Genomic DNA, 27,349 nt, shown 5'->3' with positions numbered 1-27,349 from the left:
TTAATTTTGCATCACATAGCTCATTAAAACAACTGAACACACAACCAATAAACAGATAATGCCTGTGATTAAATCAAGCATGTACAATACTATAGTCATGAGGTTTTAAATACAGAATATTGATAAAATCCTAGGGCTGCAAGGTGTGTGGATATAAATATCTTGAGGGTGCAATGTGTGTTTTATCAACTAGCTATCTTGTTGAGGATCTATGGCTCATGTGTAGGAGGTTATTTATCTTGTTCCAGCTGGTATAATGTTTGTGCCTTATGTCTTCTTCATGTGCTTATTTTTCCTCTCGCCCAGGACAATACAAAATACAGAATGTAGACATGGAAAATTACCAAGTAGATCACTTTATCTCGATTCAGCTTTTTGTAACTTGAATGTTTAATATCATCAAACAAGTTTAAATAATTGACAAAGAAAACCTAATCTTAGTTACTAGAGACATTTAAAAATTTCACCAGCACTCTAAAACAAATGCTTGTGGACTTCTGTATATTCAGAACCATCAAACAGCTTACCATATTCCAAAATCTTTCACTTCATTTGTCATTAAAAGGAAGAAGTTTTTTTTTGCAATTTCTCTGCAATAATCTTTTTTATTTCTGCAGTACTCATCCACTGCTCTTGTATGCGGCACACAACTCACAAGCTGCCCACATCCTAAAATGGGTCTCAGTGGCATAAGATGCTATTGCAATGGCTGTGCATGCATCACATGATCCTGCTGTCCTACCTGGCTGTGATCCCAACAGTTTGGATTTAACTTGCCGTTGTGGGGATTAGTTTGTCATCTTTGATGGTTGCAGATCCTTTGCAAAAAAGTTGCAATAAATTTTTATTATTAGCTCGGACTTTCTGAGGTTGGGGGAAACTTTGTCATCGCTCTATCAATTGATCTCAATGGTGCGGCTTTTGTTTAAGTCATTTTCCCTTTGGTGCAGAGGGTACTGAGTCCATGTAACCTTATTTGTTCAATATGAACTGTCAAGGTGCTGTACTTATTCATAATGTATGCCTTCTGGGTTCCTACAAATTAATTCATAAACTAATCAATGAATTTGATTCAGAATCTTCCATATCTGCATCATGATGCATCAAAAAAACAGATTTTATCCCAATCCCTACAGGCATGATACGGCGCATGGCTGATAGCTCCATGTTGTAGGCAAAAATGTCAGATACAGATCAGAGCTACACCTAAAGATAATGAAAAAAAGCTGGAATGACCAGAACTAATTTTCACCGCTTAGACCTCACTTTGGTCGGCACGAGGGCCGGAAGTGTCGTTTCAATAGTCTCCCTCTGGCCGTGGATGTTTCCAAAGGAAAATAAATTAACCAAATAAATCAAGGAAAAATGTGTAGCTATTGGCAAATTAAATGTATTTTATTAATCAGAAGAAAAAAAAAATGTCATCATGGCAAAAACCAAGAGAACGTCCTGTTTGTAAAAGAGATGGGAGGGAGAATGAGAATTGTAGTGCTTTAACAGATTACGCTAACATTTCATCATTGGGGAAGTAGGGAAAACCTATGAAACTGTCTTAGAAAATGCATTTCTGTTCAGTTTACTTTAGAGTTAGTTTCACCTGTTAAATAAAAAAAGCCCCTCAGATAACAAAATATTTCTGTGATTGTATTTCTGTCCCCTAATCGATTCAAGGGGAAAAACATGGTGCCACTGTTAAACCAATGAACCAAACAAACAAATAAATAAATAAAATGTACACAGCTTATCATTGCAGCCAAAAAAGAAAAACCCAGTTTTCATATGGGGTTGTAAAAACAGTGACCCTGAATGGTGTTGCCAGGCAACCAGCAGCTTGGCGGTTTCACACAGCTTTCCTGGCACTATTGTCATTCACGCACAGCAGAGATCCGCTTCGGTGTCAGACTCTGGGCCAGAGTTGGTGAGCAAACAGGATGGGTAACTTTCTCTGAGTGAATATTAACAAAGCCAACGGCTCCATGGGTAACAGCTGCCGGGCAACAACGCTTCACAGAACAGCTCATAATGTGTTAACAACGGACAGGAGAATCCATCACTTGGCGATTGGGACATGTCAGAAAGGTATGTACCATTCAGAACAAATTTATCTGTGTTCTTTTAAAACATTTTTTCCCCCTCTGGTTCATGTTAAGCAGAAAAGAGCATGTAGGATAAATGATAGAAACACCAGGGTCCACTTATCACCTGCAGACAGGCACTATTAGAAACTAACAGCACCTGCTCAGATGTCCACTGGTGCCATGGCAACGGGTCCTAATCTGCATTGTCAGGCCCAGTTCACTGTAACTCTAACCACTCTGCCAGTGGTCAGGGTGTCAGTCAGCACACACACACACACACACACACAGGGCTTACATTACAATAATGCAGCATACAACTCCTATTTACGCAGGGGAATGTCTATTATCCACACCATGTCAGGTTTTCCTCGTAACATAATCTATTTTTCCTCTCGCAGTTCTTCTGGTGTGAATACGCTCAGTGGAAGTTTTCCTAAATCCCACTCATCCCAGTACTCAGAGCTCGGAGTTACACGTACACCCCTCTCAGTGGACCACAGTCCTGATTCTGGACTGGTATCTACACCTGTGAGTGACACACACTCAGAGCCCTCTCTTGTCTTTAATCCTCTCTCTCTTCACTCATCTCTTTTTGTTCTGTCTCATTTTTTCATCTTCTCTCCTTCTGCTCTGATGCCTCTGGCCTCCCACCTCCAGCTGTCAACTGAAATAATCTTTCATCCTCTACATTCTGATATAAGTAGAGATCTCTACATCTATTAGATCTAAAGTATATAGACTTCGTTCACACAAAACCCTTTGCTAAAAGCTGAGCTTTGACATACTCTACCTTTTTGGCAAAATTATTCACATTCACCCCTTTGGTTTTCTCACATTTTCTCACATTACAATCACAAACCTACATGTATTTTGTAAGAATTGTGTGTGGTTCACCAGCACAATCTAGTGCCTGATTGTAAAGTGAAAGGACAAGAACACAATGGTTTGCACACTCTTTATAAAATAAAAATCAGAACAAGGTAGAGAGTGTGGATGGTGCATTCAGGTGAACCACAGGTGGAATTTGTTTCTGTCACCTGAACTAGATTGCGCTGGATTGTGTTTAGATATATCACAGTAAAAAGGATATACGGTACATGTCACAGTTTTCAAAAGATTTTAGGGTAAACATTTTGAAAAGCATCAAGTATTTTTCTTCCACATCACTACTATGTGCTATTTTGAGTTAGTCTATGAGATGAAATATCCAAATAATATCCAGAAGTGTGTTCTTTACATCATAATCATATTTTACTGTTTGATAGCTTTATATGACAAGATCAGGTGTCTTAGGGGTGTTTTACAAGTGTCCACTCTGTCGGCAGGTGTGTGGTAGTCTGGGGTCACTCCTGCACTGTTTGTGTTAACAGATGTGAGTGTGAAGTTACAAAGGCAAAGCAGAGGTGAACAAGAATAAGTTTGTGGGGTAAGAAAGGGTCAAGCAAATGGAGAATAAATCCTACAATCTATTTGTAGTTGCAACTTGTCAGTCTGATAACATCTGTAATTGCCTTTGCAATGGCACATTAATTGTAGGTTATTGTGGAGTTCAATAGATTGGAAGCTGTGGTACATGAAACACAAACATGTTCTTTTTCCTGTGCTGAATTTTGATTAATCATTGACTTTCTGTTGAAATCAAGCAACACTGAATGGTGCCTATTCATACTTTATACACTGATTATTCATCACAAATTGTTGCAAAATGAAGGACGGATTTGAAAAATGTCGTCCAGAAGGATTACTACATTGTGGCTGAGCTTTCACTTATATTTCCCTGTCCTCCTCCTCTCCTTGTCAGCTTCCTTCAAGCCGCTTCCAGTTTGTGCCGTGGCACCGCCTGGAGCAGTGTGAGGTCACCGGCGACCAGCTGACCTGCCCCCGGGTTAGAGAAGGCATGTGATCTCCTTTGACGACTACCAGTTTAAAAAAAAAAAAAACAAAAAAAAAACAGCTGTTGTCATTTTTTTTTACTCACCAATGGATTGTGGAGAAGAACATCCTTTTTCATAACACATTTACGGCATAACAAGCAGATTTTAGCTAATATATATTGCAATGGTGGTCACAAATAATCAGGGGGGTTTTTCTCTTCAAAACAAGGACCATCAGAGGGGGAGTTTCATTTCAGAGAAGGAAGAAATTTCTGTTTGGAAAGAGGGAGGAGGAAGAGGAGAGAGGAGGAAGGTCAGAGCTGGGAGGAGAGACTGCAAGAAAATTGGGAAAACTGTCTGGTAAGCCTCAGGAATTTATTTAAAGTCTACCACAGTTATTGACACCCCTAATTAAAATGTGTAAACGGCAATAAATAAATTCATTCTTTATAGAAGCATAAGTATTTATATTTTTTCCATGGTTAAGGATTTTTAAATAATGAATTAATGTCAGGTGAAAATCAGTCTACCACAATAATCGTCATCTTTACTTTGTAAAACTCTCTTTTGGCACTAGGACGGAGGAATCGTCACCCTTTTCTCTTTCCACAATACGTCTGTTTCATGTCCTCATTTTTGCGTTCTTCTGTGCAAGTCTCTCAAAAAGTTACATTTTGTTTCTGGTGAAACTTTCTGTCATAATTTTGCTGTATTTTGGACCATAAAGTTGAAATAGCTGTTGATAAAAGAAAAATGTCTGATTTTTATTGAAACTCTTTAGGTTTTCCAAAGTATGAGGTCATTTTCAACAAATTCATCAAATGTTTCATGTCAACACCAGCTGGAATATTTGTTTTGCTGAGAAACTCAAAAACACAGTCTGCTCAGTCTGCTCTACAGCATCGCATGTGATTTTGGTGACCTTGCTGTCTGTGCAGGCTGACAGCAAAAACAGAAATCTCTGTGGTAGCAGGCAGCTCAGATTACAAGAAAACAGGGGGAAAAAAGACAGTGGTTTTAAAGAAATCTGCTGTTGTTTCTGTCTTGCTGAAGAAGTTAAGTACAGATGAAAAACCAAGAGAAAGACAGAACCCTGACAGCTGCTGTTTCTATAGGAGCTGAATCTGTCCTACCAAAACTTGGGTGATCCCTACCAGAGGGAGAACTTTTTCCGCATCCTCCGGCGGTTGATCCGTGTGGAGATACTACAGCTGATTGACAACTCACTCACCGACCTGAGTTCAGTACGTTTGCCAAGGTAAAGTCTGCACTTGTGAGGATGCATTACAAGTCCATTGTCTAAATATGAAACACCTAGTTTGGTCTCCCAATAAATCAGGGTTTTTGACAATGTTATGGTTTTAAATTCCTGTATGGAATGCACTCAGTGCTTTAAATGGAATACAAACGTTTTCTCAAGAAGTAATATAGACCTGCCTCAGCCTGTGCATCCGCTCCTTCTCCTTCTTCAGGCTGTAGGTTGCATCTGTGAGTATATGCTCAGCTGTGATACAAATGTTCCCCAGATGGTGTTCCTGGCAGCTGGTGAAACTCGATTGGCACTCCTTTAAGTGGTTTGAACGAAGGTGTAATTAAAGAAAACAGCTTGAGGAGTAACTTTTTCATGCTTCTAGATCAAAGCTGAATCCATATTAGGCTCTGATGATGCTGCGTTTTTACTGCCCGTGTTTTCTTTTATCCTGCTGTTTATTAAAAATGATACCTGCTCAGGTTTTCTGCTTTGGTTTTGTCAATCCCTGCCTGCTTGTCTTTAAGAAAGTTGAATCACCTGCACAGCAGAAACTGAGTTCCCCTTTTATATTCTTCCACAAATTATCTCGTCTTCCGGGTTATTTTAAGACCCCTTTATGAATTATGATGAAGCCTTAGTAATAACAAAAAGTGCTACTGGTTTCTGCCCAAGCAGGTGCAAAATGCTAAACCTGCATCGCAACCACTTGGTGTGTCTGCGTCAGCTGCCAAAGCTCCCAGCAGTGGAGCACCTCTGTTTGTCGGAGAACGCCATCAGCTCCCTGCGGGGACTGGGGGCTCTGGAGAGCAGCCCACTGCGCTCCCTTAACCTGACCCGCAACCCAGTGACCTTCAGTCGGGACTACCGTGCACAGTGCGTAGCCTGAGGTTATAATGAGGTGCGTTCCCTGGAGGTCATCTTCATTTGCTGTCTCTTCTTCTTCTCTCTTGCAGTGTTTTCTTCTGTTTGCCAAACCTGGAGGTCTTGGACGGCATTCCCAAGCTCCCAGGAGACTCGCTGCCCCTCCGGGTGAAGGGACCGGAATCCAGCAGGATGTGTGTCATTTTATGACTCTCTTTGATGGAGGATGAAAACCGACTTATTTCTAGTATTCACTTTCGGCAACGCGTTTAGCCTGCAAAACAACAACAACAACAATAACACCAAGGATGGCCGTCTTTAGTTTGAAGGAAAACCAGCCGGGTGACATTTTCTACATTTACTGAGATTGTCAAAAGCCTCTTGTGAGAGACTTGATAATAATATGCAAACTTGAACTGTGTTAATATTGAGTTTTGCTTATATTTTGTAAGTCAGATACTTTGTACATAATAAAAATATTTTGATAAATAGAAAAAAAAAGCCTTAATCAATCTATCCAGTGTTTTCTATTTCAATTTGGGTCTTAGAGGTAACGCCAAAAATTAGACAAAAAAATCAGACATCCCTCTCTTAAGCGTTACCTCCATCATTTTTTTAAGGATCCCAAAGTATTTGCACACCTAATATAATGACTGATTTCACATGGTCTAGTTTTAATGGGAGGGAAATGTTTCACATGAGCTGAAACTCCTCAGGTTCTACAGAAATATGATGTACAGCACTTATTAAAAGCATCCATACTCCTTGGATGTTTTTTTTAATTATTATTATTTTACGTTTTGTCACATGATAACCGCAAGCTTCTGTGAAAACTTCAACACAAAGTAGTGCCCTTAAAAATACAGCTGGAGCCACAATGGCACAGTTCAGATTCAAGTATGATACTATGTTATAACGATCCCGTCATAATTCATCACTAAATCCGACTGAGTATGTGTCAAAACTACAACATTTAGGCTCACAGATGCTCTCCATCCAACACTTCAGAGCTTTAGAGCTCAAAGTTGGTGGAAACAGTCACCAATAGATTGCAGTTGTGGTCGCAACAAATAGATGGTTGCACAAAGTATTAATTCAGTGAGGTTAAATACCAACACAAACCAGCCTATTTAGGTTTTTTATCTGTAAAAATAGTTTGAAAACAATTTAAGTAATTTTCCTTCGACTTCAACAAAATGTGTGTATTGCTCCATCGGAAAAAAACTGAAATGTTGTAGTCACAGTGGGAGAAAATGTATGAAAGCTCAAAGGGGGTGAGAATGCTTTTTAGCGAGCCACCGTATATTTCCATGATTTTAAAAGGTAGCCAAATCCTGAGATGACACATGATGTGCATAATGAGAGACACAGGACATCCTCTTCAGAGACTTATCAAATATTTATAGTTCAGACTCCTTTGGATAATGGTCTTTCATGTCCTGCTGCTGACAGGGTAATGACCCATGAGCTTCATGCATTAAGTCACACAGGCACATACACACACACACACACACACACACGCACACGCACACACACACACACAACACACAGACAAAGAGTAATCTTTGGAAGATTTCACTGCTTTCAATCTGCCAGGATTAAAAGTGTGTGCGTGTGTGTGTGAATGCATACTGTTGGAGCTGCCTGGGATACTTCCTCTTCACATTGAAAAGGAGATTTCAGCTTTTCTTTAGGCAAATTGGGTCAAAAAAGAGATTTAACTGAGTTTGAAAAGTCAAAATTTATCAAAAGTCTCCCAGAGGGCCGTGGGTGGACGAGTAACGGGTTCAAAGCTCTACTTGGAGTCAGATGCCATCAAGGTGGATGTGAGGCACTGGTCTGAACTGGTATTACTGAAGATCAACTGGTTGGACCTATTTATGTTGTAGATGGGCTCAATGTCAACTCCTGAACCCGCTGCCAGTTTTTAGAAGACACTGGCAGAGGGAGTAGTCTGGATCTTTAAAAATACAGTGATTATTTTTCCATTACATTCATCCAAGTACTCAAGGCATGGCGCTCTTCCTCAACTGAATCGAAACAGATTTACAGTGAAGGTCAACAGTTCAGCTCTCTGATCCGATCTCACAATAATAGTCACACAATAAATGTGCACATATTCACTTTTACTTTCTTAAGCATTTATATTTGAGGCTTATTAACATTTTGGATTCACTGAGAGCACTGTAATTGGTGATTGATATAAATAATCATTACAACAACAAAAAGATTAACGTAGTAGCTGTGCACGTAGACGTAGAATGGTAATTCAGATTACCCAAAACCCAAAACAGTCTGTCAGATGATGAGGAAGAAAAGGTTATGTGTATTTTTAAGGTTTCTTTATATAATTATTAAATTAAAAAAATAGATTGACAAAGCTCCCCATCTCCTACTGACACTTTTATACACAGCAGCAATCCTCTCTTTGATAATAGTTTTACTTTTAAGGTGCTCCTTTCCCTCAAACTTGGCTATCTAATATTACAGAGTGTGTGAATATGAAAAGCTGCCACGACCCACAAACATTCAAATCGAGCACACATTCAGACAAACACAGCTCAGAGTCCTCAGCTCTCAGCCTAATTCAGAAAAAACAACAACAAAAAAACACAATTTGGGCAGAAATTACGCTCTAACAAGCACATACAGCCCTGCACAAAGTAGCAGTTACATGCCTCATTAGGACTTGTTTAAGTGCGAAAAAGTGTTTGTGCAGTCGGGTGTTCAGCGAAACAAGCTAAGTCTCCAGTTGATGAGTGAGGGATGCTGCAGAGGGATGGGATAATGAGCTCACTAGATGTTTACGCTGCAAACAGGATCCAGGTCAAGCAGAGCAGCTGGTCTGTGGAAGCAGGATACAGTGGGAGCCGTTTCCCATCACTGGATGCAAGGCTTCAGTTTTATAGTAAACCTTGTCGCTGTATTAGCTCTGATAACCGGTGAGAATCATGCGGGCATTGGTCTCAAGATAGGGTTTGGCTCCAGGCTATCAGCATGTTCAATTTATTCACTCCTGGTAATTCATCCATGAAATAACTGAGAAACATGGAGGAATGTGAGGAACGTTGGAGGACTCGCTATCTCTGCCATATCTTGTCACTGTCAAAAACACACTTGTGTGTACACGTCCCCATGGCTGGATATTAGCTCAGTAATGAGACACCTGTTAGCGTCGCACTGCTTCTCCATCCTCCTGTCCCCGTTGGGGAGAAAAGAGAAATCTGCCGTCTCATAGCTGCGGAGCGATGGTGACAGAACGAAGGGAAAAGAGCAAAACGAGAAGCTACGTGGTGGAGAAAAACTTGATCCGTAGGGATGGCACAGGCAAAGAGACGGAGAAGAGATGGTTTGATTGATTAAGAATGTTTGTGGATGATAAACGTTTATAAAAAGTATAAATATAAATTAAACTGAAAGCCGTCTGCACTCTTTGATAAGCCTACCACTTGTATTCTGCCCCAAACATTTTCATACTGACAATTTCCATTTACTTGGTCAATGAAGGCACTAATTTGGCAATAAAAACATTTTGTTTTTTCAATTATTCCTAACAAATGAATAGTAATTTGAGTGCTTTGTTAGTTTAACACAGAAAATTACATTACAGCTTCAAATAAACTAAAAAAAATCTGTCCATGAAAAACAATGAGAAAAATGTAAATTTTAAGTGTTTGAGACTTACCCAAAACTTAGAACTTTTAACCTCTTTATTACACACTTCATCAAAATGACAAACAAGGCAATAAGACAATCAAAAGTCCCTTTGTTTTGTATCAAATATAACAGGTGTACAAATTTACAAAAAGGTTCTCTATACATGGTGAATTTTATTCACACCAGCAGCCGACTGGAAATAAACCTCAGCTCATACGGCATCCTCACATCTCTTCTCCTATATTAAAATTATTTCCTAAATCTTAAGCGACTAGGATAGATGAGAGGATCCCACGAATGGAAAGGCACATGTCAGTGTGACCCTCAGCCCTTCGCGGCTTTGCCACAAATGTCTCTTGAGTGGCATTTTACAGAAAGATCCAGAGAAAATGCCCCTGTGAGTCACCCTGCTGGAAGCTGGTTAAAGCCTAAATGTCAATCTTCCTCCAGCAGAAGATGAATGTTTTAAAATGTTGCACCATTTAATGATTGTCAGAGTTGTTACTACCGGCAATAAATAATAAAATGTCATTACTCATTGGAATGTTTGATGTAAATGAACATCTAAGCTTTGCAAAAATACAACTGTCTGCAAAAAAAAACATACAAAATGGGCCTGACAATATTAGAATTGCATTTTTGTTTCTTTCCTCAAACACAAACTCAGCATACAGATAAAAAAATACATTCTCTTATCCAGAGGAGCAAGGAAACAGAAAAGGAGATTAAGGTAAAAAAATAAAAATAAAAATAAAAATACACAATCATGTATGCAGTTTAGCGTTAAAAGTTGTGTCCATTTCCACAGTGTTCAGTGTTTGGATTCCTATGTTTCTGGCACAATTTTCAGATTTTCCGAAGCAAAATTCTGAATGGATGGCTGGTTTTAATTCCTGACTGGCTGTACTAGCAGCACAAAATGCACCGCAGCTGCTCAGCCTACATTTCTGCTCTTCGATTGGTTCCCTTATCTTGACCGGCTGCTTCCTCCTCCTCCACCTCCTCCTCGTAATTTTCTTCCTCGTGTGCTCCATTCTGGTGGTTCTGTTTCTTCCTGCGTCCATCCTGGTTTTTTGCATCGTTCTGGTCCACATAACAAGCACAGACAAAAGGACTGAGTCACTTAAACATTGTATTTTTGATTTATTAACGATTGTTTTAAAGGTTCAGGGTAAACTTCCAGGGTCAGGCTACTTATGTGTAAATTATTCGATTTAGCAGTGAAACAAAAACCTGACTGTACATACTGCAACAGCCACAAACAATGGAGTAAAACATTGCTACTTTAGGTCCAGGATAAGGAGTCAAAGGGACTGAAATGTCTTTTTCACTGACATTTTAACGTTATGAAAAGCAGTCTAAAAACTCCAGATATTACATTTTCTGATGACATCTGACCAAGAACTCCTTTCACTTAGTTTCCTTTCAACAGATAATCCAAGCCCTGGTGAAAACCTGACACCCTGACAAACCCAGCACCTGACTGACCCAATTTAGCAGAGCTCACAAGGGCCTGGGTTCAACTTACAGTCACACAACAAAGACGTGTACACACATAGCTGAACACCAGCTAATTCTTCAGCTGCTATTGTATACAAACTAGGGCAGGTTTACATGCACTCCTGATAAATGTGTGTAAAAAAAAAAAAGTATTTAAAATAATCATGTGTTGCACAAGGAGACCTCAACACTTCAAAGAAGTAGAAACATCCAACATGTAGCTGAAATGCATTCAAAGGTGCAATGGAGGCACAATAGTTGGAACCCTAACAGGATGGGAATGGAGGTATAAAGAACCTCCAAAGCTCACTGTTACATTATAATGCACTATCATTTGCAGCAAGGGAGAAATAGTTTTCTATTATTTTTTTTTACAGTGGATTATTCCATCTTACTGCACAGTTTAGGAATAAAAGACCAGCTTTCAGCTCTTTCCCTACAAAACTCACCTGTTCTGTGTTCTCATTATATGGATCTTCCTCTTCAACTCCCTCCTCTTCTTCCCTTTTCTCTCCACCAGCTACATCCTCCTGAGCCTTCAGTGAAAATGACTTAGTAAATGTTCTCCGTTAAGAAAATACTTTGAAATATATTTTGAGTTTGACCAAAGTCCTGTAAATGATGGTTAGGGTTAGTTTGACACAGAGCACGTCAAGTTTTTTAACTTTTTCTTTTTTATTTATTCAAATGTTGTAAAGCTGTGTTGTGAACCCGCCTTACCTCGTCTTCTTCCTGGTATTGATCATCCACTGCATCCTCCTGTTGATCTGGGTTTCCAGCCATCTGGAAGAACAAAATAAAAACATAAGTGCATCGTGGATCGTTTCCTATCCCAATCCTTTCCCCAGGCGTGGATCCGTTGTCCTCCTCACACCATCCATGTTCCTGCACTCACCACCAGCTCCTCCTCCATAGCAGGCCGGCCGGGGCCCGGATGAGAGTCTATGTGCTGGCCAGGAGCAGCTGGCTCCTCTTCCTCCCCCTCTTCTTCCTCCTCAGCAGCCCTGTGTGCCAGACGCTCGTCCTCGGCCTCCTCAAACTCATCCTCTCCCTGGTTGTTGGGGTCATCCTCAGGATCGACCTCACCAGCCACGCCGCCCTCCAGAGGAGAATTAAATCCGTTATAGGAAAGACTCTGTGTTTTAAATATGGAGCGAAATAATTAAAAAAACAAATCAGACAAATGCTGCATGTCAAAAGTCGCATTTTTATGCGGTGGGTAAAGAAAAGAAGCAAGTGATTAACGTAAAGGCTGAGGGTAGACAGTCACCTGATGTGGGGCTGCTGCTTGTTTCTCCTCCTGTTCCTCTTCATGTAACATGTGAACGTCTCTCTCTGCCAACAGAGTGTAAACAAGATGTAAGTGCTTTTAAAGGTATAACACAGAAATCATTTCATTCTGGATATGTACTGTAGTGTAATAACCATTTCTCATAAAAATAACCAATTAATGCCTAAAAACAAGTTAGAAAACAATTTCTAACTCTCTTTTATTAGGTATTTTGGGGTCTATGATTGTTTACTGGCTGCACCCACTCCCACTCTACTTCTCTGTATCAACTTATCCTTATTTTGTAAATCTGCTCTGTATGGTTCCTTTTCACTCTGGAGTTATGGCCTTTGTTCTTATGCATTGAAGCATACAGACAACAAGCTCCAACAAGCTGCATGAAGCTGAGAAGACCGCAGAAACGCAGAACCAACAGCAGAGGCACTCACTGATATTTTAAAAAAACTGTATATAAATAACATGAGCCTCTAGTTTATTTATGTTCACTGAATCTCTGATTTCAGTTGCAATAACACAGCTGAAGATGGTCAAAACTCAGTTTGAAAGAAATGGGTTACGAATGCCTCACACATGCTCATCAGATATATTAATTTATTCAGGGATTATGCAGTGGAGTTCTTGATGACTTTTGTATCTAAAGATTACAACTAAACCCAAAATAAATATATTAGGGATGAAAAACTGGATTTGTCCCGAGCTTTTCTTGTCCCACCTTCTTCATTAGCAGTGTGACGGTCCTCTTCTCTTGGAACGTCTCCATCCATGTTCTCATACTCCATTCTTTTCCTAACAAAGCAACAATAATTGACATTTAGAAAAGATATCCCCCTTTACTACCTCGTCTTAAACACATTTCTCTGACTCTGAACAATAACTCGCTGTACTATCAGTTTACCGACTTGAACTGTTCTTGATAAGAGTAAAACGATTTAAAACTTGTGTGCCTCTTTATGAAACTTCAAGGCTCAACATTGAACCTGACCTCTGGTGCTCCTCTCTCAGCTGCTGCTCTTTTCTGTCAGCCTCCCTGTTCTGCTGCTCCTCTCGCTCCTTCTCCTCCTTTAGCCGCTGCTCCCTCTCCTTCAGCACCTTCTCTCGCTGCGCCTGGAGCGCTTCCTGTCGCATCTGGATCTGCCTGCGCTCGTTGTCCCTCTGGGCCTCCAGGCGCCGCTCTTCCTGCTGCTGCTCGTAGGCTGACTTCAGGTGGTACACCTGAGCTGGCCCCTGCTGCTGCAGCTGAGCCCCCTGGTGCAGCTCTACGTTGTTGTCCTAAGAAACCACAACGAAACGGAAACGCAGACAGAAGTCGTCCATCTGTCTGAATTGCACACATGCCTCAGTAGATAAAGGACACATTACTTTGTCCCTTTTTGTGACTTCACACACTCTACACAGACTCTGTGTAGACTTTTTATGTTTTGTTCTTTTTTTTATATATAACGTATTTCAAAGTATTTTTAGAAGATTTTAGTTGACGAATATTTTTGATTTAGGGTTGTTGTCTAGTTGGAAGGGAACCTCTATTCCAGTTTCAAGCCTCTGATGAGTCGTATCTTTTCTATCTGCCATAAATAACAGCATCCCACAGCATGATATTGCCACTGCCATATTTCACCCATGGTGATCTTGTATTCAGTCATGTGTAGTGTTGGTTTGTTGAATTATTCCACTCCACTTCACATCACAGAATACATGTGAACAAGTGAAAAGTCGACTTAATGTCAGTTCAGTGCAGAGATGATTTGGATTAACTGATTAATAAATGGATTGTAAAAAAAAAAAATCTAGTTTTTTACAATCCAGCAAAAAAATCTATTTTTTTTCTTCCCCAGATTTTGAACCGAGTTGAGCTAAAACTAATTGCTGCTCTGAGTATGTTGTTCCTTCAACAAATGGCCTCTTTTTGAGTCTGTATACTCCAGTTAACAATTAATTACTAAATCTGTTGACGATTATTTCAACAAACAATTAATCCCATTAATCGTTTCTAAAATCAATAACTTTGAAAAGTAAAAATGTGGCCTTTCATTGTGAGTAGCTGTGAACTAGCTGAGTGTCTCCTGGTTCCTACCAGCTGTGGCTGCCGTCTCTGTCTGCCCAACGCGTTCTCATCAGGCTGCTCTTCCTCCCTCTCCTCCTCCTCCTCCATCTGCTCATCATGCGCCTGGTCCAGGTCCTCCTCCAGCTTCTGAGGCTGTCCTGCTTGAGCCATCTCCTCCTCTGCCAGCTCCCTCTTCCTCTCAGCCTCTCCCTCTCTGTCCTCATCCCTCTCAGACAGGCCGGGCTGGGACACAGCAGGGTGGGAATTGACCTCAGACTGGGGGTTGGCCTCCTTCTCTTCCTGATTATCCAACTTAAAGGGAAGCAGCAGGAAGATAATTAAGAGTATTTGTATATTCAGAGCAGCTTTATCAAGATTTATTCATCAAATGAGAATTCCCTCATTACCCTTGACTCGGTGTCCCAGTGGGGGCGCTGTTCTCCCTGAACGCGCGTCTCTTTAGCAGCCTGCTGGGATTGGTGAACATGGGACTCGGCTGTTACTGTGGCTGCATGCAGCTGCTGAGCAACAGAGTTTGGATCGGGTTGTACCCGGTTTGGTTCCCGGTTCAAAGTGTCTTTGAGCTGCTTGTATTGATCCACCTGGACCTAAAGAGACACAACATTAACAGAAGAAAAGCTGAGATATTGGAAAACTGTGCAACTATTAAAAAAAATAACAATCATTCAAAAACAGGTCAGTGATCAGAAAGATTAAGAGCTCAATGTTGCTAACATTGCGTCTTTGTTTTACAAACACAGAACCTTATTTTTGTGCTTGTAGAAGCACAAAAAGCTCTTTCTGTGTGAGCTCTTTCTCACACTGAAAGACTGCCGCCTTCACTCCTGGAATCAAATAATAATAATAATAATAATAATAATAATAATAATAATAATAATAATAATAATAATAATAATAAATATTTTAGTACACATCATCTCATACAAAAATTCTGAAAGAGAAATCCTAACGAAAATGGATATCAAAAAATGTGCCTCATAATTTTTTACCTCTACTGAATAAAAATTATTTTATTTTGAATAATAAACCTAATTAAAGGTGAATAATTCAATGATTTGTTTTGGCATTCACTGCAATGACGACATAAGAGATGACTAAAAGTACAACAAAATTCAACATTGTGATTTCGGCTAGAAATTTATCACTACATGAAATTCAGGGAAGTGCAAAGATATATTGTGTTCTAAATATTAACTCTGCCTTTCGTCAATTAAATAGCTACTCTTGCAATATAGTGTTTTCTTCTCACTTTTTTCCTCTTGATAAATGATACAGAATCACACATAACTTTTCTTCCCATGTAGTATTTAGCTTTAAACAGAATCACTACCCAGAATTTACAAGGAAATGCCAAGTTGTATCATTTATATGCAGCTAAAATCACTGCATGTGCCTCCAACTCAATATCCACTTCATTTGCATAATGAGCGCTAAAACATCATGGAATATCTTTAGTCAACAACGTCCTTTTAGGAGAAGGTAACACTATCAGTTTGAAGCTCTCCCTCTGAAAACACACATGCATATGCTTGACCAGAACAGTGAGATTAAATCCAAAAAGCCTTCTTTAATTCCTTCATTTCTGCCCCATTGTTTCATTTCCCCTCATCGTTTTATCACAGATCTCCATCCGATTGGCTTCAGCACGTTTTAGATTAACTGTTTTGACCCAAACCCCCTGCAGCGGAGAGGATGTGTTCAACCAGAAGCACTAATGGAGAGCCATAAAATCGATTAAGGAATCCTAACAGGCAGGAAGAGCAGCAAGAAAAAAAAAAAAAAAGAGAAGAGTTTTTGAATATCCATCCTTACAGGTCCAATATAATACAGGGTCATTTACCTCGTATGTTTTCTAGAAAAAAACGAAGCTGCAACGACATATTAGTGGAACTAGATGAGGCTAAATTAATTAAAGTCATCATAAGAACCTTTCCCTGGAGCTTACACGGCGTACCTTCAGGACACCTGGGTAAGAACATATCCTGAGTGTTAGTCTGCCTGGGTGTTATGTGACTGGAAAACAACAGGACTGTATCACAGCTTTCCCACCTGAGCTGCAGCCAGCGCACTCTTGTGGTCCTCTAGGGTCAGTGCAAGCTGGTCGTGGACGGCCTTCAGGTTCTGATGCTTGAGCTGAACACAGAGCAGAACCGATGCATTTAGAGCCAAGCAGACTCTGCAGTCATGTCAGCATATTTTTAGAGTAAGAGAAAATGTTGTCAGCCAGGCGAGATATTTACTTATTGTGTAATTAGAGAGAACAATCTTAAAGATAAACCGCTGGGTCCTCCTCACCTGGGCATCCTGCAGCTGGGTGTGAATCTCACGGTGGGCATTCCTCAGTTGTTTATTTTCTTCTCTCAGGTTATAAACATGCTCTGTTAGAAGCATGACACACATTACCTTTCTATACATAGACATAGAGACAAACAGATCTCTGGCCCATCTTATTGTATATTTTAATGAATTGGGCGTAAAATTAAGTAAAATTAGAAGCATGTATGGGAAATGTGAGATTCTGTGATAAAGGATGAGTGGCGTCATGTAAAATACTGTCGTTCTCAACTTCCAAAACTGACTTGACTGACACTTCTACTATGACTTCTGGTGGTATTTAAAGCGAAATGTAATAGCAAGATTTTAAACTGAAAACCCTGTAGTTAAGCATCTCTCTCTGCTTTAGGAGAAATTTGACAGTGTACCATATTTAGTTAGTCCCATCACGTAAGTGACGCTTTGGTGTAAAAACCTTCTGAGATCTCACTAAAGTCAAGAGCTAAGGGATTCAGACATTACTTAACTTTATACTGTCCAATGAGAAATTATTTAAAATTTCATGAAGACAAAAGTTATATAACTAGGAATAAACTAATTGGGAGCAAAATTAATTTATCTTTGTAAAATTTACCTGCTGTGTATTCAAATTTTTTTCCTCATTCCTTTTGCAAATTTTACCCTGCTACAAACGCCAAATAAATGGTTTTTTTTGTTTGTTTTTTTACAAACAAGTCAATAAAGAACATAAGATGTTCACTTGAAAACTACTATAGCATGTAGTTTGTGTTTATTCCATGTTCAGGCCTAAGTTTATTTATTGAAATAACTTTAAATAAATGTTAATATGATACCATATCTACATTATAATCTAGAATTAGCTGAAGTAGTTGTTGTTTGTTTCTAATTTAATCAGTTCGATTATGTTCCAGATGCTTGTTTGAAACTTTTTCGCGTTAAAAACCATTGCTCTGTGGTATTTCTAGCCACATGAAACCATCGCTACCTTTAAGTTGGGAGACCTCCACCTCTTTGGCTTGCTGCAGTTTATTGTAGCGATCTCTGTGTTCGTCCAGCAGCCGGCTGTGGTCCTCGCCTTGCACTTGGTGCTGCTCGTTTAGCTCGTAGTACTGCCTCTTCAGCTCATCGTGCTGATTCTGACAGAAATAAAAGACTTTCATCACCGTGTGGCTTTCCTAGACTACAAATACACCAACTGTACATGAAAATCAGAGGAGATGGGACAAGTACTGCAAAACTTTAGGACTATTTGCATACTTGCACAATAGGAAAATATCTGGGTAAAGTATGCAAATGTCTGTTTTCAAACAAGAAAAAAAAAAACAGAGGAAAGCACCAAGCAGGTTGAATCAGAGGGCATCTACGTGATCATTCTAACCTTTAGCATCTGATGCTGCACCTGCAAGGAGTTGAGTTTGCTGTTGGCATCCTGCTGTTTAAAACACAAGAAGCAAAATTACGACATCTTCTGTTATCCACATATAGCATTATAGTGCAAAATGTTAACAATGAAGAGCATAGAATGACAACAGTCCGAAGAGAGAAGGAAAAGAAACCCACCTTCTCTTTGTTCAGAGATTGCTCCGCTTCAAGTTTATAAACAAGGTAATCTGAGGGGGGAAAAATATGAGTTAATGTAAACTGCTTTTTCTTTAAAAATAGTAACAAAGAAGTAGATGTCTATCTCACCTTCTTTGGCCTTTTTGTGCTCTAACCTCTCCTTCTGAAGAGACTTCTCCAACCTTGATCGATGCTCATACACCACTAGGTATTAAATAAAAACAATATTAAGATAAAGCACAAAAGGAAGATCCAGGTGGAAGAGAAATCAAATGGAGCTACCATCTAAATATGAACACAGTGACAAACCTAAGGGCTCCAACACACTCAAGCATTTGTTTCAGTGGGGCCGACAGAGGCAGGGTGTGAGCTTTGTGGGTGACATGTCGGCCAGGCGTCATATTTATTTAACCAGGCAGCGACAGCTCACTGCAGGAGAGGAAGCTGCCTCAGAGGAGCAGATTCTGAACTACATTGTAGCTGAGAGCCACCGACTACACAACAGTAAAGGCTTCATGAAGTCTGTTATTCTCTGAAAGAAACTGAACTATTTAGTAAATAAACCTAGTATTTCAATGTCGCTTTTTGTTTTGTTATTTAGTCATCCACCTTCGAATAAATCTGAACTGACTAGAAAAAGAATCAACACTCTTCAAAGGAAACGGGTAACTTGTTTTTCTAAATAAATGCAATTAAACTTGTTTTAACAATAAAATACAGCAACCACACAAAGAATTATATCTTTCCAAAAAACACTACTGCTTAACTAGAATAGAGGTAGGTATCAATCCAGAAATAAAGACGTCAACTTTATTTTGAAAAACTTTTTATAAGGAATTATCCACCCACACTTTTAAGACAGACCACCAGGATCATTGGAAAGATCAGGAGTGCCTGCCAATAACTCAGCTTGACGATTATGAGGGATTTTCCCGCCCATGAAAAATGTATTAACTTTTTCTAAACAAAGCAATCATATGTTCTTGGGAATACATTGATAAATAAATAATGACTGCAAAAATGGAGGATGTTATAAGCTACAGAAATATATAGAAGATGAGTGTAATAGAGGAATGCTTCTAAGTTGCAAAAACAAAAAAAAAAGATCTTGCTTGTAGCGATAATTCATAACATTTATGAAAAAAAAATAGGAGTTGAAACAAAGATTAGGAACATGTTTGAACAGAGAAAGCAGAAATATGAGCAGTCTGGAATAAAACCATCTCATTTCTAAATGTGACAGCATGATAATTATTATTATTTGCAGTAGAATCAGAGTGACTCTGAGGAACCACAAACTTAGCTGACTCAGTTTATGTAGCTGTATGCAGATCCAGACACGGAAAAAGATGTCTATGTATATTGCATAAACATCTAAGATTTTTTCAGGACCATTTCACAATTCCATACAGTGAGTCAATGCAATACACTCATCAGATTCAGTTTCAATGAAAAGTTCACACTGCACCTCTCTGATGTGGTTCTGCTTTCAGTGCTGAAGGGTTGAGAGATCTACTGCAGCTCTGACTACCAAACTAACCAAGTCTTCATTCTCTGGGTATTTTTGAAACGTGCTCCTCACACTGCTGCTTCAGTCTACCTGCAGTGTGAGAACAACAGGGTTCTCTGTAGCGGTGGACCTTTGCTGACCTGCTGCTTTACATGTGGAAAAGATTGTATTGATTGTATTTGACCCATAGTGTTAAAAGGGAGGTTGAGTATCTGGTGAATCTGTAGGTTTTACACACACACGCACACACACGCACACACGCACGCAGGCAGCTCACCATTAAGACCGAATACACAACAGCTGCCTAATGGCTTTCTACACCAAACATCTATTATTCATGGAATAAGATTTTACAGTTTTCTCTTTTAACATACACTTTGCTTTTTTAAATTGATCTTAGTTTTAGTTTCAATACATTATTATATATTGTAAGCTTCTGAAGCAATCTGAATAACATGTATTTTTAAAACAGGAAATAAATAAATCTGACCTCATTTGAGCTCGACTGGTTTTTATAGACGGATTTTAAAAGCTGCAGCTCCAACAATCCCATAAACCCCATCAGGGAAGGGACCTGCTGGTTTTTTATGTTTCTACTTCTTATTTACCGTCACAATGAGAAGTAGAAACGCTTTATTACATTTATGTTCATAAACGCAATAAAACATAAATAAATAGGATAAAGTTGTTTTGACTAAACAAAATCTTTTATTATAGTCTAGATAATGAAAAATCCACCTTGGTCTTAGAATCAGGCATGCCCCAATACAAATGAATAGGCCAATCTTTTTCCTGCTGCTGGTTATTTTGTCCGTTTGAAGCTTTGCTAAATGGTGCCATTTGTGCAGGTCTGCAGCTGTTTTTAAACCTTTTGAGGAAAAAAATCTGCACTTTAGAAAATGTCTCAAAATCTATTAACCTAAACGATGTTTCCATCAGAGGTAAAGGTGAAAACACTGCAGAAAATGTATAAGAAAGTTCCCTTAGCTCCTTACCAATCATTTTCAATCAATGACAAACTAATAAATGTGATTTTGTTTGCAAAACCAAACAAATATTTTTGGAATTGTTACTTTCACTGTTTTTCCGTTCTTGGTTGCAATAATAATTCACATCTAAAAATGTGATTAAATGCAGGCATTATGTGTTGACAAAATGATGAATACAAATTTAACGTCACTGGTTTCCTGAAGTAGCCGAACAGTCAGATTACGCAACATATGAGTTTGTGTGTGTGTGTGTGTGTGTGTGTGAACATAGTGAAACTACATCAGTGTGTTATTTTTACTCCAGGGTATCAGAGAATCTCTTTCCAGTCCATGGCTTGATTGTTCTGATTACATCCTGTTTTGTTATTATGGCTTATGTATACGAGGTCATTTATTTACTTTTACTTCCATTTGTTCCAAGTAAATCTCATTGAGACATAAGGTCTCATTGTCAAGAGGGATACGTCCTAAATCCAGTTAATCATTTTTAAGGTCTGGCTTAAAAATTATTGATGTATCTCTTCTGTAAAATCTGTGTAAAACAAAATAAGCTGTAAAACATCTTACTGCACTTTATCTCAAATATATTTATGAGTACTAGTAGACATCTGTGCAAAACAAATGTGATGCAGCTAGGTATCGAATTTCCTGTTCCTGTGGCAACTGTGGGTGCTTTATTTTAACCCTGCGGTGGTGACTGTTACCCACACATGAAGCACTTCTGTATCCCTCTGAACCCAGAAACAGGAATATCCACGTAAGAAAAAGGAAAATTTGAACTCATTCTTTCAAGTGATTTATTTCAAGCACGTATTTCATTTGAATTATTATGACTAATCGAAACCCTGAATTTAGTTCTTCTGAAAATGAGATTACACACACAAGACCAATGAAGGAAGGAAAGAAACGTCAACAGACTGAAAGTATCTTGATGAACTTGAAGATACCAAACCATTAAAGCAGATGATGGTGCTTTCGGATGCGTGGGCAGCTGCCAAGTTCTGCTGTATGAGCGACTCTAGCAAAGGGATGCATAAAGTTATCAAAACCAGGACTGGTACCGGTCCAAGTTGATACCTTTTTTATTTGTGGTTATCAGACTGTGAGAACATTTTTCTTTTGAAAACCCCTAAGCATTTGTGTGTTTTCAGCGGTATGCCTGATAAATAGGAAGGTGAGCTGTGATGAAGGAACAGGAGGAGCAGCAGACCTGCTGACATATAGGAGTGAGTGGAGAGCTGGAGAGCGAGCTCCCAGCCTGGCCCAGACGTCGTCTTGTGTTTATTATTATGCTTCACCACCGGTCCATGGGGGGAAAAAAAAGGTTAGGCACCTCTGCTATGGTAGACAGCTGCGCTGACCTTCTACTTGTGAAAAGTTGGGTTTCCCAACTTTTCTTTTTGTCTCAGGTAAAATGCTTCTCATGTTGCTACTCTAGGAGAAACTTTCCACAAGGAAAGGGACAGTTTTCACCGATGTCCTGGATACGTCTTAAAACACTGTTGACTCTTGAAACACTGCCTTCAGTCTACGGCTAGTGAATCTCCAACATGCTCTCGAATGGGCTTTGCTTTGCAATTATTCCAAGACTGAAGATATACCTGTCAACACTGTGTCAGCACTGTGAATGGGACAACTTTCAGAGAAGTCTTCCGCATTATTGTGTCGACCATAACATCATATTTCTGCAATATGTTTTTTTCTTGATTTTAGATCATTTCAGGATTTGGAGAGAAACTGACTTTGTATTTTTAATTGGCTGTAAGTCATAATCAATATTAACAAAATAAATGCATTAAATATCAATGTGTGTGTAACGAATCTACATCTGAACTGACTTACTGGAATAAAGTAACTTCTTGATTATAGCATAATTGATTGAGATGTTTCTATATGTACACATATGAACATTAAAGGGATTTGGAAGTTCTTGATACTTGGTGAGCAAAAACTTGACAAATGTGACTGTAAAGTAACTTCTGATCTAATGTGTTGATATGAATAAAGCTCAGACATGAACAAATGAGGTTTCAGAGGATGAGAAATCAAAGTGACACATTTTTTCAGAGTGCTTGCTCAATCATTTAAATCAATAACAATTGCCGGCTTGGTGTAGCAAAGGGTAACAGAAAATCAATATGGCTACCTCACAACCCACAAGCTATGCACATCCTCTAAATATAGGACGAAGCAACCTTTAACATTTGGCGGACGAGATGAATTCCCTGGGCAATGCGATTGGTGGGGTGGCTCATCTTTTCACAATGAAAGTTCCGGGTGCGGTTCAAAAATTGAGCCACAACAAATTAAGCAACAGCATTGCATTCGAAGAGTGTCACAACACTGGCATTCTGTTTGTGGATAAATCTGCCTTACTGTCGGTGTTTAATATCCGCTGAATCCTAATCATTGCCAAGTAGCTAGGAAAAGTGACTTAGCCGCTGCTTGACATACACTAAAGTGCACTATTGCTGTCTCCTGTAAGCATACAACAAAACCCTCCATTCATGAGCATGTATATCGTCTCACAGAGTACGGTGGAGCCTCAGGCTAACTGCATACACAGCCTGCTGAACAAAGCGGTGGGTAATTTAGACAGATGATTTCTGGTTACATGGATTACAGACTACTGGAGATGACTGGTTCCAAAGCTTATGTGAGAAACCCAAACGCAGACGTGCCTTTAACCCGTTCTACAAAGATATTTGGTAAACAGTTCTCCACCCAGGACGTTACTTCAAATAAAAAAATGTTGGAATGAAACAAAACCCCAGCCCGTGTCAGCACAGCAGAGTGTGTTTATAAGGGAGTAAATGAGTGAGGTTTACTACTGTTGACCTGACTGCGATGATGGAGGAGGGGAAGGGGAAGTAAAAACAGCTCTGCCACTATTATTCTAACCTCAAGTACATTAGTCTACATTTATTGCCGTTTCTTTACAGTAACTAAATTAGGGGTGTCTTTTGGAACAGCCAATCTTTATAATTAATCAAATAACAGTTCCTCATCTAAATCCAATTATGTCTGAGCCATTACCAATGGCTGAGAGCAGAATAACTGCGCTGAAAGCTTGTAAATTGCACTGCTATTCAGTTCATTTAAAATGTTGCATTTAAAATAAAATCAGCCAGATTCTTCCCCTTTATCATTTTATGATCTTGTAAAAGGCTGAACGTTTGTCTGCAAGCGGGTTTCCAAAAAAAATGGCAGTGATCAGCAAATCCTCTCCATCCTATAAAGTTCATAAAATCACATCACATTTAATGCTGATCCTGAAGTTGTGTGGTTTGAAAAGGTTATTTAATTACTGACCAATAAGATAGTATTCATTTCTAATATTTTCCAAATTTTTTTCATAGTACAAATAGAGATAGACCAGCAGAAAGTAGTTCATTCGCTGTCGCTGCATATATTGCTTTCGTTGGGCCATTTGTCCATAAAGGCCATATTTTTGGATTTGGGTTGGTGGAGTGTGAGAGCAACAGATTTGCCCACCTGATTTGTGGATTCCAGCAGCTTCTCCAGAGTTATCACGGACCTCTTTGATGCTTATCTGATTTATGCTCTCCTTGTTTGTCTTGGTAGGTTTGTAGTGGTGTAACACTCTTTTTACATTTGTATGATAGATTGAACTATCCAGAGCTCGGGATGTTGTTTACCAACTTTTTAAACTTTTCTACAACGTTCTGACTGACTTCTCTATTGTGTTTCTTGATCTTCATGAAACTGCTTGTTCACTAACGATCTGACAAAATGTAGAAGATTTCAAGTGCTAGGAAAACTTTTGCAAGAAACAATAAATAGCCTTTAATTGATTTCCAGATCACATTTTACAGATATTATATTGCATAACATTCGACTTTGGCAAAAATGTAGTCACCCGCTCCCCCAGAGATCGAGATTTAGTGTCACTGAAATGTCATCAAGACCCTTATATCGCCCTGGACTTTGAACCAAATAATGCTAATGCCAAAAAGCTCCTGGTTTCAAACACCTGGTATTTCAAACAGCACATCCCAAATAAGGCTACATCCATACAGCTATTAAATCACTAGATTCAATGCTGACTTTTTGCAAAGGATTGTTTGTAGGGATGTACTGATTTCTCTGCACCGATTTCCATAATTTTGGGAGATCGGTGATTGGCGGATGCGTGCATCTGAACCTCACTTTATCTCTCGGTCTTATCTACCTCAGCAAAAAATAATAATAATAATTAACCACTGTTTTCTTCTGCTCTCCTGTGAGAGAGAATTAACTGACAGGCCGGCCCACCGGACCGTGTAACAACACTCACTCCACCGTTACCAGCTCAGCGGCATTCTTGCTATATTTAGCAACATTTCAGAAAAAAAAATTGCCATCAGCCAAAATCGGAGTTGGCAAGTCAGGCTTTAATCGGTGAAAGTTCAGCCAGGAAACTGCAATCGGTGCACCCCTAACTGTCTGGATCAATGCTTTCTACTCTGAAGCAAAACATTTACAAATCCATAATCAGATAATTTCTTGGATGCACAACATGTGACAGTATCAGCATCTGGACTCAAGAATTGTTAATGGGATAATGTAGCTAATAAAACTTACTTTGATGTTTTTCTTAATAAAATTGTTTGGTAGAGTTTATAAAGCTAACAGGATGTGCCCAGAGAGGCTCGCTGGATGGACAGAAGCCAGATGCAGTGGTCCTGAAACCTGTGCTGCAGCGGTGTTATGGAAAGTGCAGCAACAGTACTTCCCTTTCCTGCTCTAAAGCTGAAGCAGCAGCGGATATTCAGAATGACCTGCTGCCTGGTGGACACACAGCTGGGGTACAGATGACCACATGATGATGACAACCAGGTGTTTGTGAAGCACCAAATAAAGAAAAACCTTGGGTTCTCTGAGATTTGATGTTACTTTCATAGAGGCAGCACAAACAGCAACATTGTCCAACCAAACAAAGCTTTCTGGAGATTAACCTGTGAGATTAGAAAGTTAAACGAGGTCAAAGACAGGCAGGTTACAGTACTGTTCTGGTCCAGTTTGGCCAAACTGACAACAGCCTCTTTTAAACAGTCGACACTGAGACACCATTCTTACAATAGCATTGCTTTTAATTGAATTCCAACTAGAGCTGGCATTTAAGTCAACCCTGACCCCAACTAATGGGTAAGTAGTACAGTATACCATTGATTCCTGTGGCAGTTTATATTTCTCTTGCATAGATGATGTGGAATTAAGTATAAAAACTGATTCTCAATGACAATTTATTTTTAATCAGTTTTCATACATTATTCAGTCAATCGTTAGAGTGCAAAGTAAAAACAACAACAACAAAAAATTTAAACATTTCTTAATTTGTTTACTCTATATTTCAGGAAGTTAAATGGGATTTACTGAGATCTTATTAAACTTTCTCTAAGATTTGAAAGAGCACTTTAGATGGTCTTTCGCGGTTGGTAATCATTTTAAGTGCTAAAACATTTGTCAGCGAGCATAACAGAGGATAAAAATTGCGGTTTTGTTGTTGAAATCTCTCCTTTCTGTCAATCAGTTCAGTGTTTACCTTGGAGCTGTGCCGAGAGTGACTCCTGGTGCTGTTGGTACTTGAGTGCCGTCGCCTCGGTCCTCCTGAGCTGTTTATGCATCTCATAGGACATGAGTCCCCCGTACATCATCCCGCAGACCACGGTGACCAGCAGCAGGCACTGGAAGATCCGCCGCTGCCTGCGAGAGCACACTCCGTTTCCCATGTTGGACCCGCACCCCTCCCCGCCGTCTGCGCGAGTAAGCCCAGTCTCTGCTGGTGGAAACTTCCGACTCAACTTTTTGCACCCCTCCCAGTCACTCCCCGAGCATTTCCACTCACGAAACGGCACCGCTTTACGTGTAAACACTTGCTTCGGCATGCATTATTTTAGCCAAGTCAACTCCACTTCAAAGGAGTCGCTCAGATCTTCGCTTCACTTCAAGTCAAAGTCCTGCTCTGCCCAGTTCTGAAACGCAAAACAAGAAGTCTCAGGCTTCACGCTTCAGCGCCGCTTCGTTCTCCCCTCTTCCTCCTTCAGACGTTTCCGACGCAGTTCCGTCAAGCTTGCGTTAAAGTTGAAAAATTCGCGTCCAGGTCGAGGCCTCTGAAGTACCTTTAATTTTAGTTACGTGTCAGCCCAGAGGCAGCTTTCCATCCGACTGCTGCTCCGGAGGAAGTCCCTCCTCCAAAGTCACAGATTTCCCCACTCCAACCCTCACGCTTGCTGTCAATTGGCCGCTTCAGAGCTCCATCAAAACCCAACCCGAGGAGCCACAAGTCACTGTTGTGAATTTAATGCATTATTTTACATCTCGTACAACTTCAGGTTAAAACAGTGTTCAGTCTTCAAAGTAAAATGTGGATTCAATTAAGATTACCATAAAAGAAATCTCGCTGTCTGACACTTAAAC

At 39.6% G+C, this 27,349-nt stretch overlaps 2 protein-coding genes across 3 annotated transcripts; one reads left to right on the top strand and one right to left on the bottom strand.

Annotated features, from left to right (window-relative positions):
• The first annotated feature begins 1,831 nt into the window (after positions 1–1,831).
• LOC122832523 lies at positions 1,832–6,523 on the top strand. Its single transcript, XM_044119343.1, has 7 exons — positions 1,832–2,079; positions 2,477–2,606; positions 3,880–3,973; positions 4,182–4,312; positions 5,068–5,210; positions 5,880–6,077; positions 6,158–6,523. The coding sequence occupies exons 1-7, from the start codon at positions 2,069–2,071 to the stop codon at positions 6,273–6,275; spliced, it is 825 nt and encodes a 274-aa protein (XP_043975278.1). The 5' UTR covers positions 1,832–2,068; the 3' UTR covers positions 6,276–6,523.
• A 3,237-nt stretch (positions 6,524–9,760) lies between these two features.
• On the bottom strand, positions 9,761–27,177 carry golim4a (golgi integral membrane protein 4a). 2 transcript variants are annotated; one of them, XM_044120264.1, is made up of 16 exons: positions 26,475–27,177; positions 18,560–18,634; positions 18,431–18,480; positions 18,249–18,299; positions 17,856–18,006; positions 16,871–16,953; positions 16,625–16,708; positions 14,962–15,162; positions 14,585–14,866; positions 13,496–13,782; positions 13,226–13,299; positions 12,493–12,557; positions 12,118–12,321; positions 11,943–12,005; positions 11,672–11,758; positions 9,761–10,805 (listed from the first exon to the last, which is right to left on the bottom strand). In XM_044120264.1, exons 1-16 carry the CDS (start codon positions 26,815–26,817, stop codon positions 10,662–10,664), a joined length of 2,244 nt encoding a protein of 747 aa, XP_043976199.1. In that variant the 5' UTR covers positions 26,818–27,177; the 3' UTR covers positions 9,761–10,661. The 2 variants fall into 2 exon arrangements, with proteins under 2 accessions (XP_043976199.1, XP_043976198.1); XM_044120263.1 differs by having other exon boundaries at positions 18,249–18,302; positions 26,475–27,176.
• Positions 27,178–27,349: the final 172 nt, after the last annotated feature.

Source organism: Gambusia affinis, linkage group LG06 (genome assembly GCF_019740435.1).
Source record: "Gambusia affinis linkage group LG06, SWU_Gaff_1.0, whole genome shotgun sequence".
NCBI lineage: Eukaryota > Metazoa > Chordata > Actinopteri > Cyprinodontiformes > Poeciliidae > Gambusia > Gambusia affinis.
The sequence above is the reverse complement of the archived record's forward strand: the minus strand, read 5'-3'. Positions and strand labels throughout refer to the sequence as shown.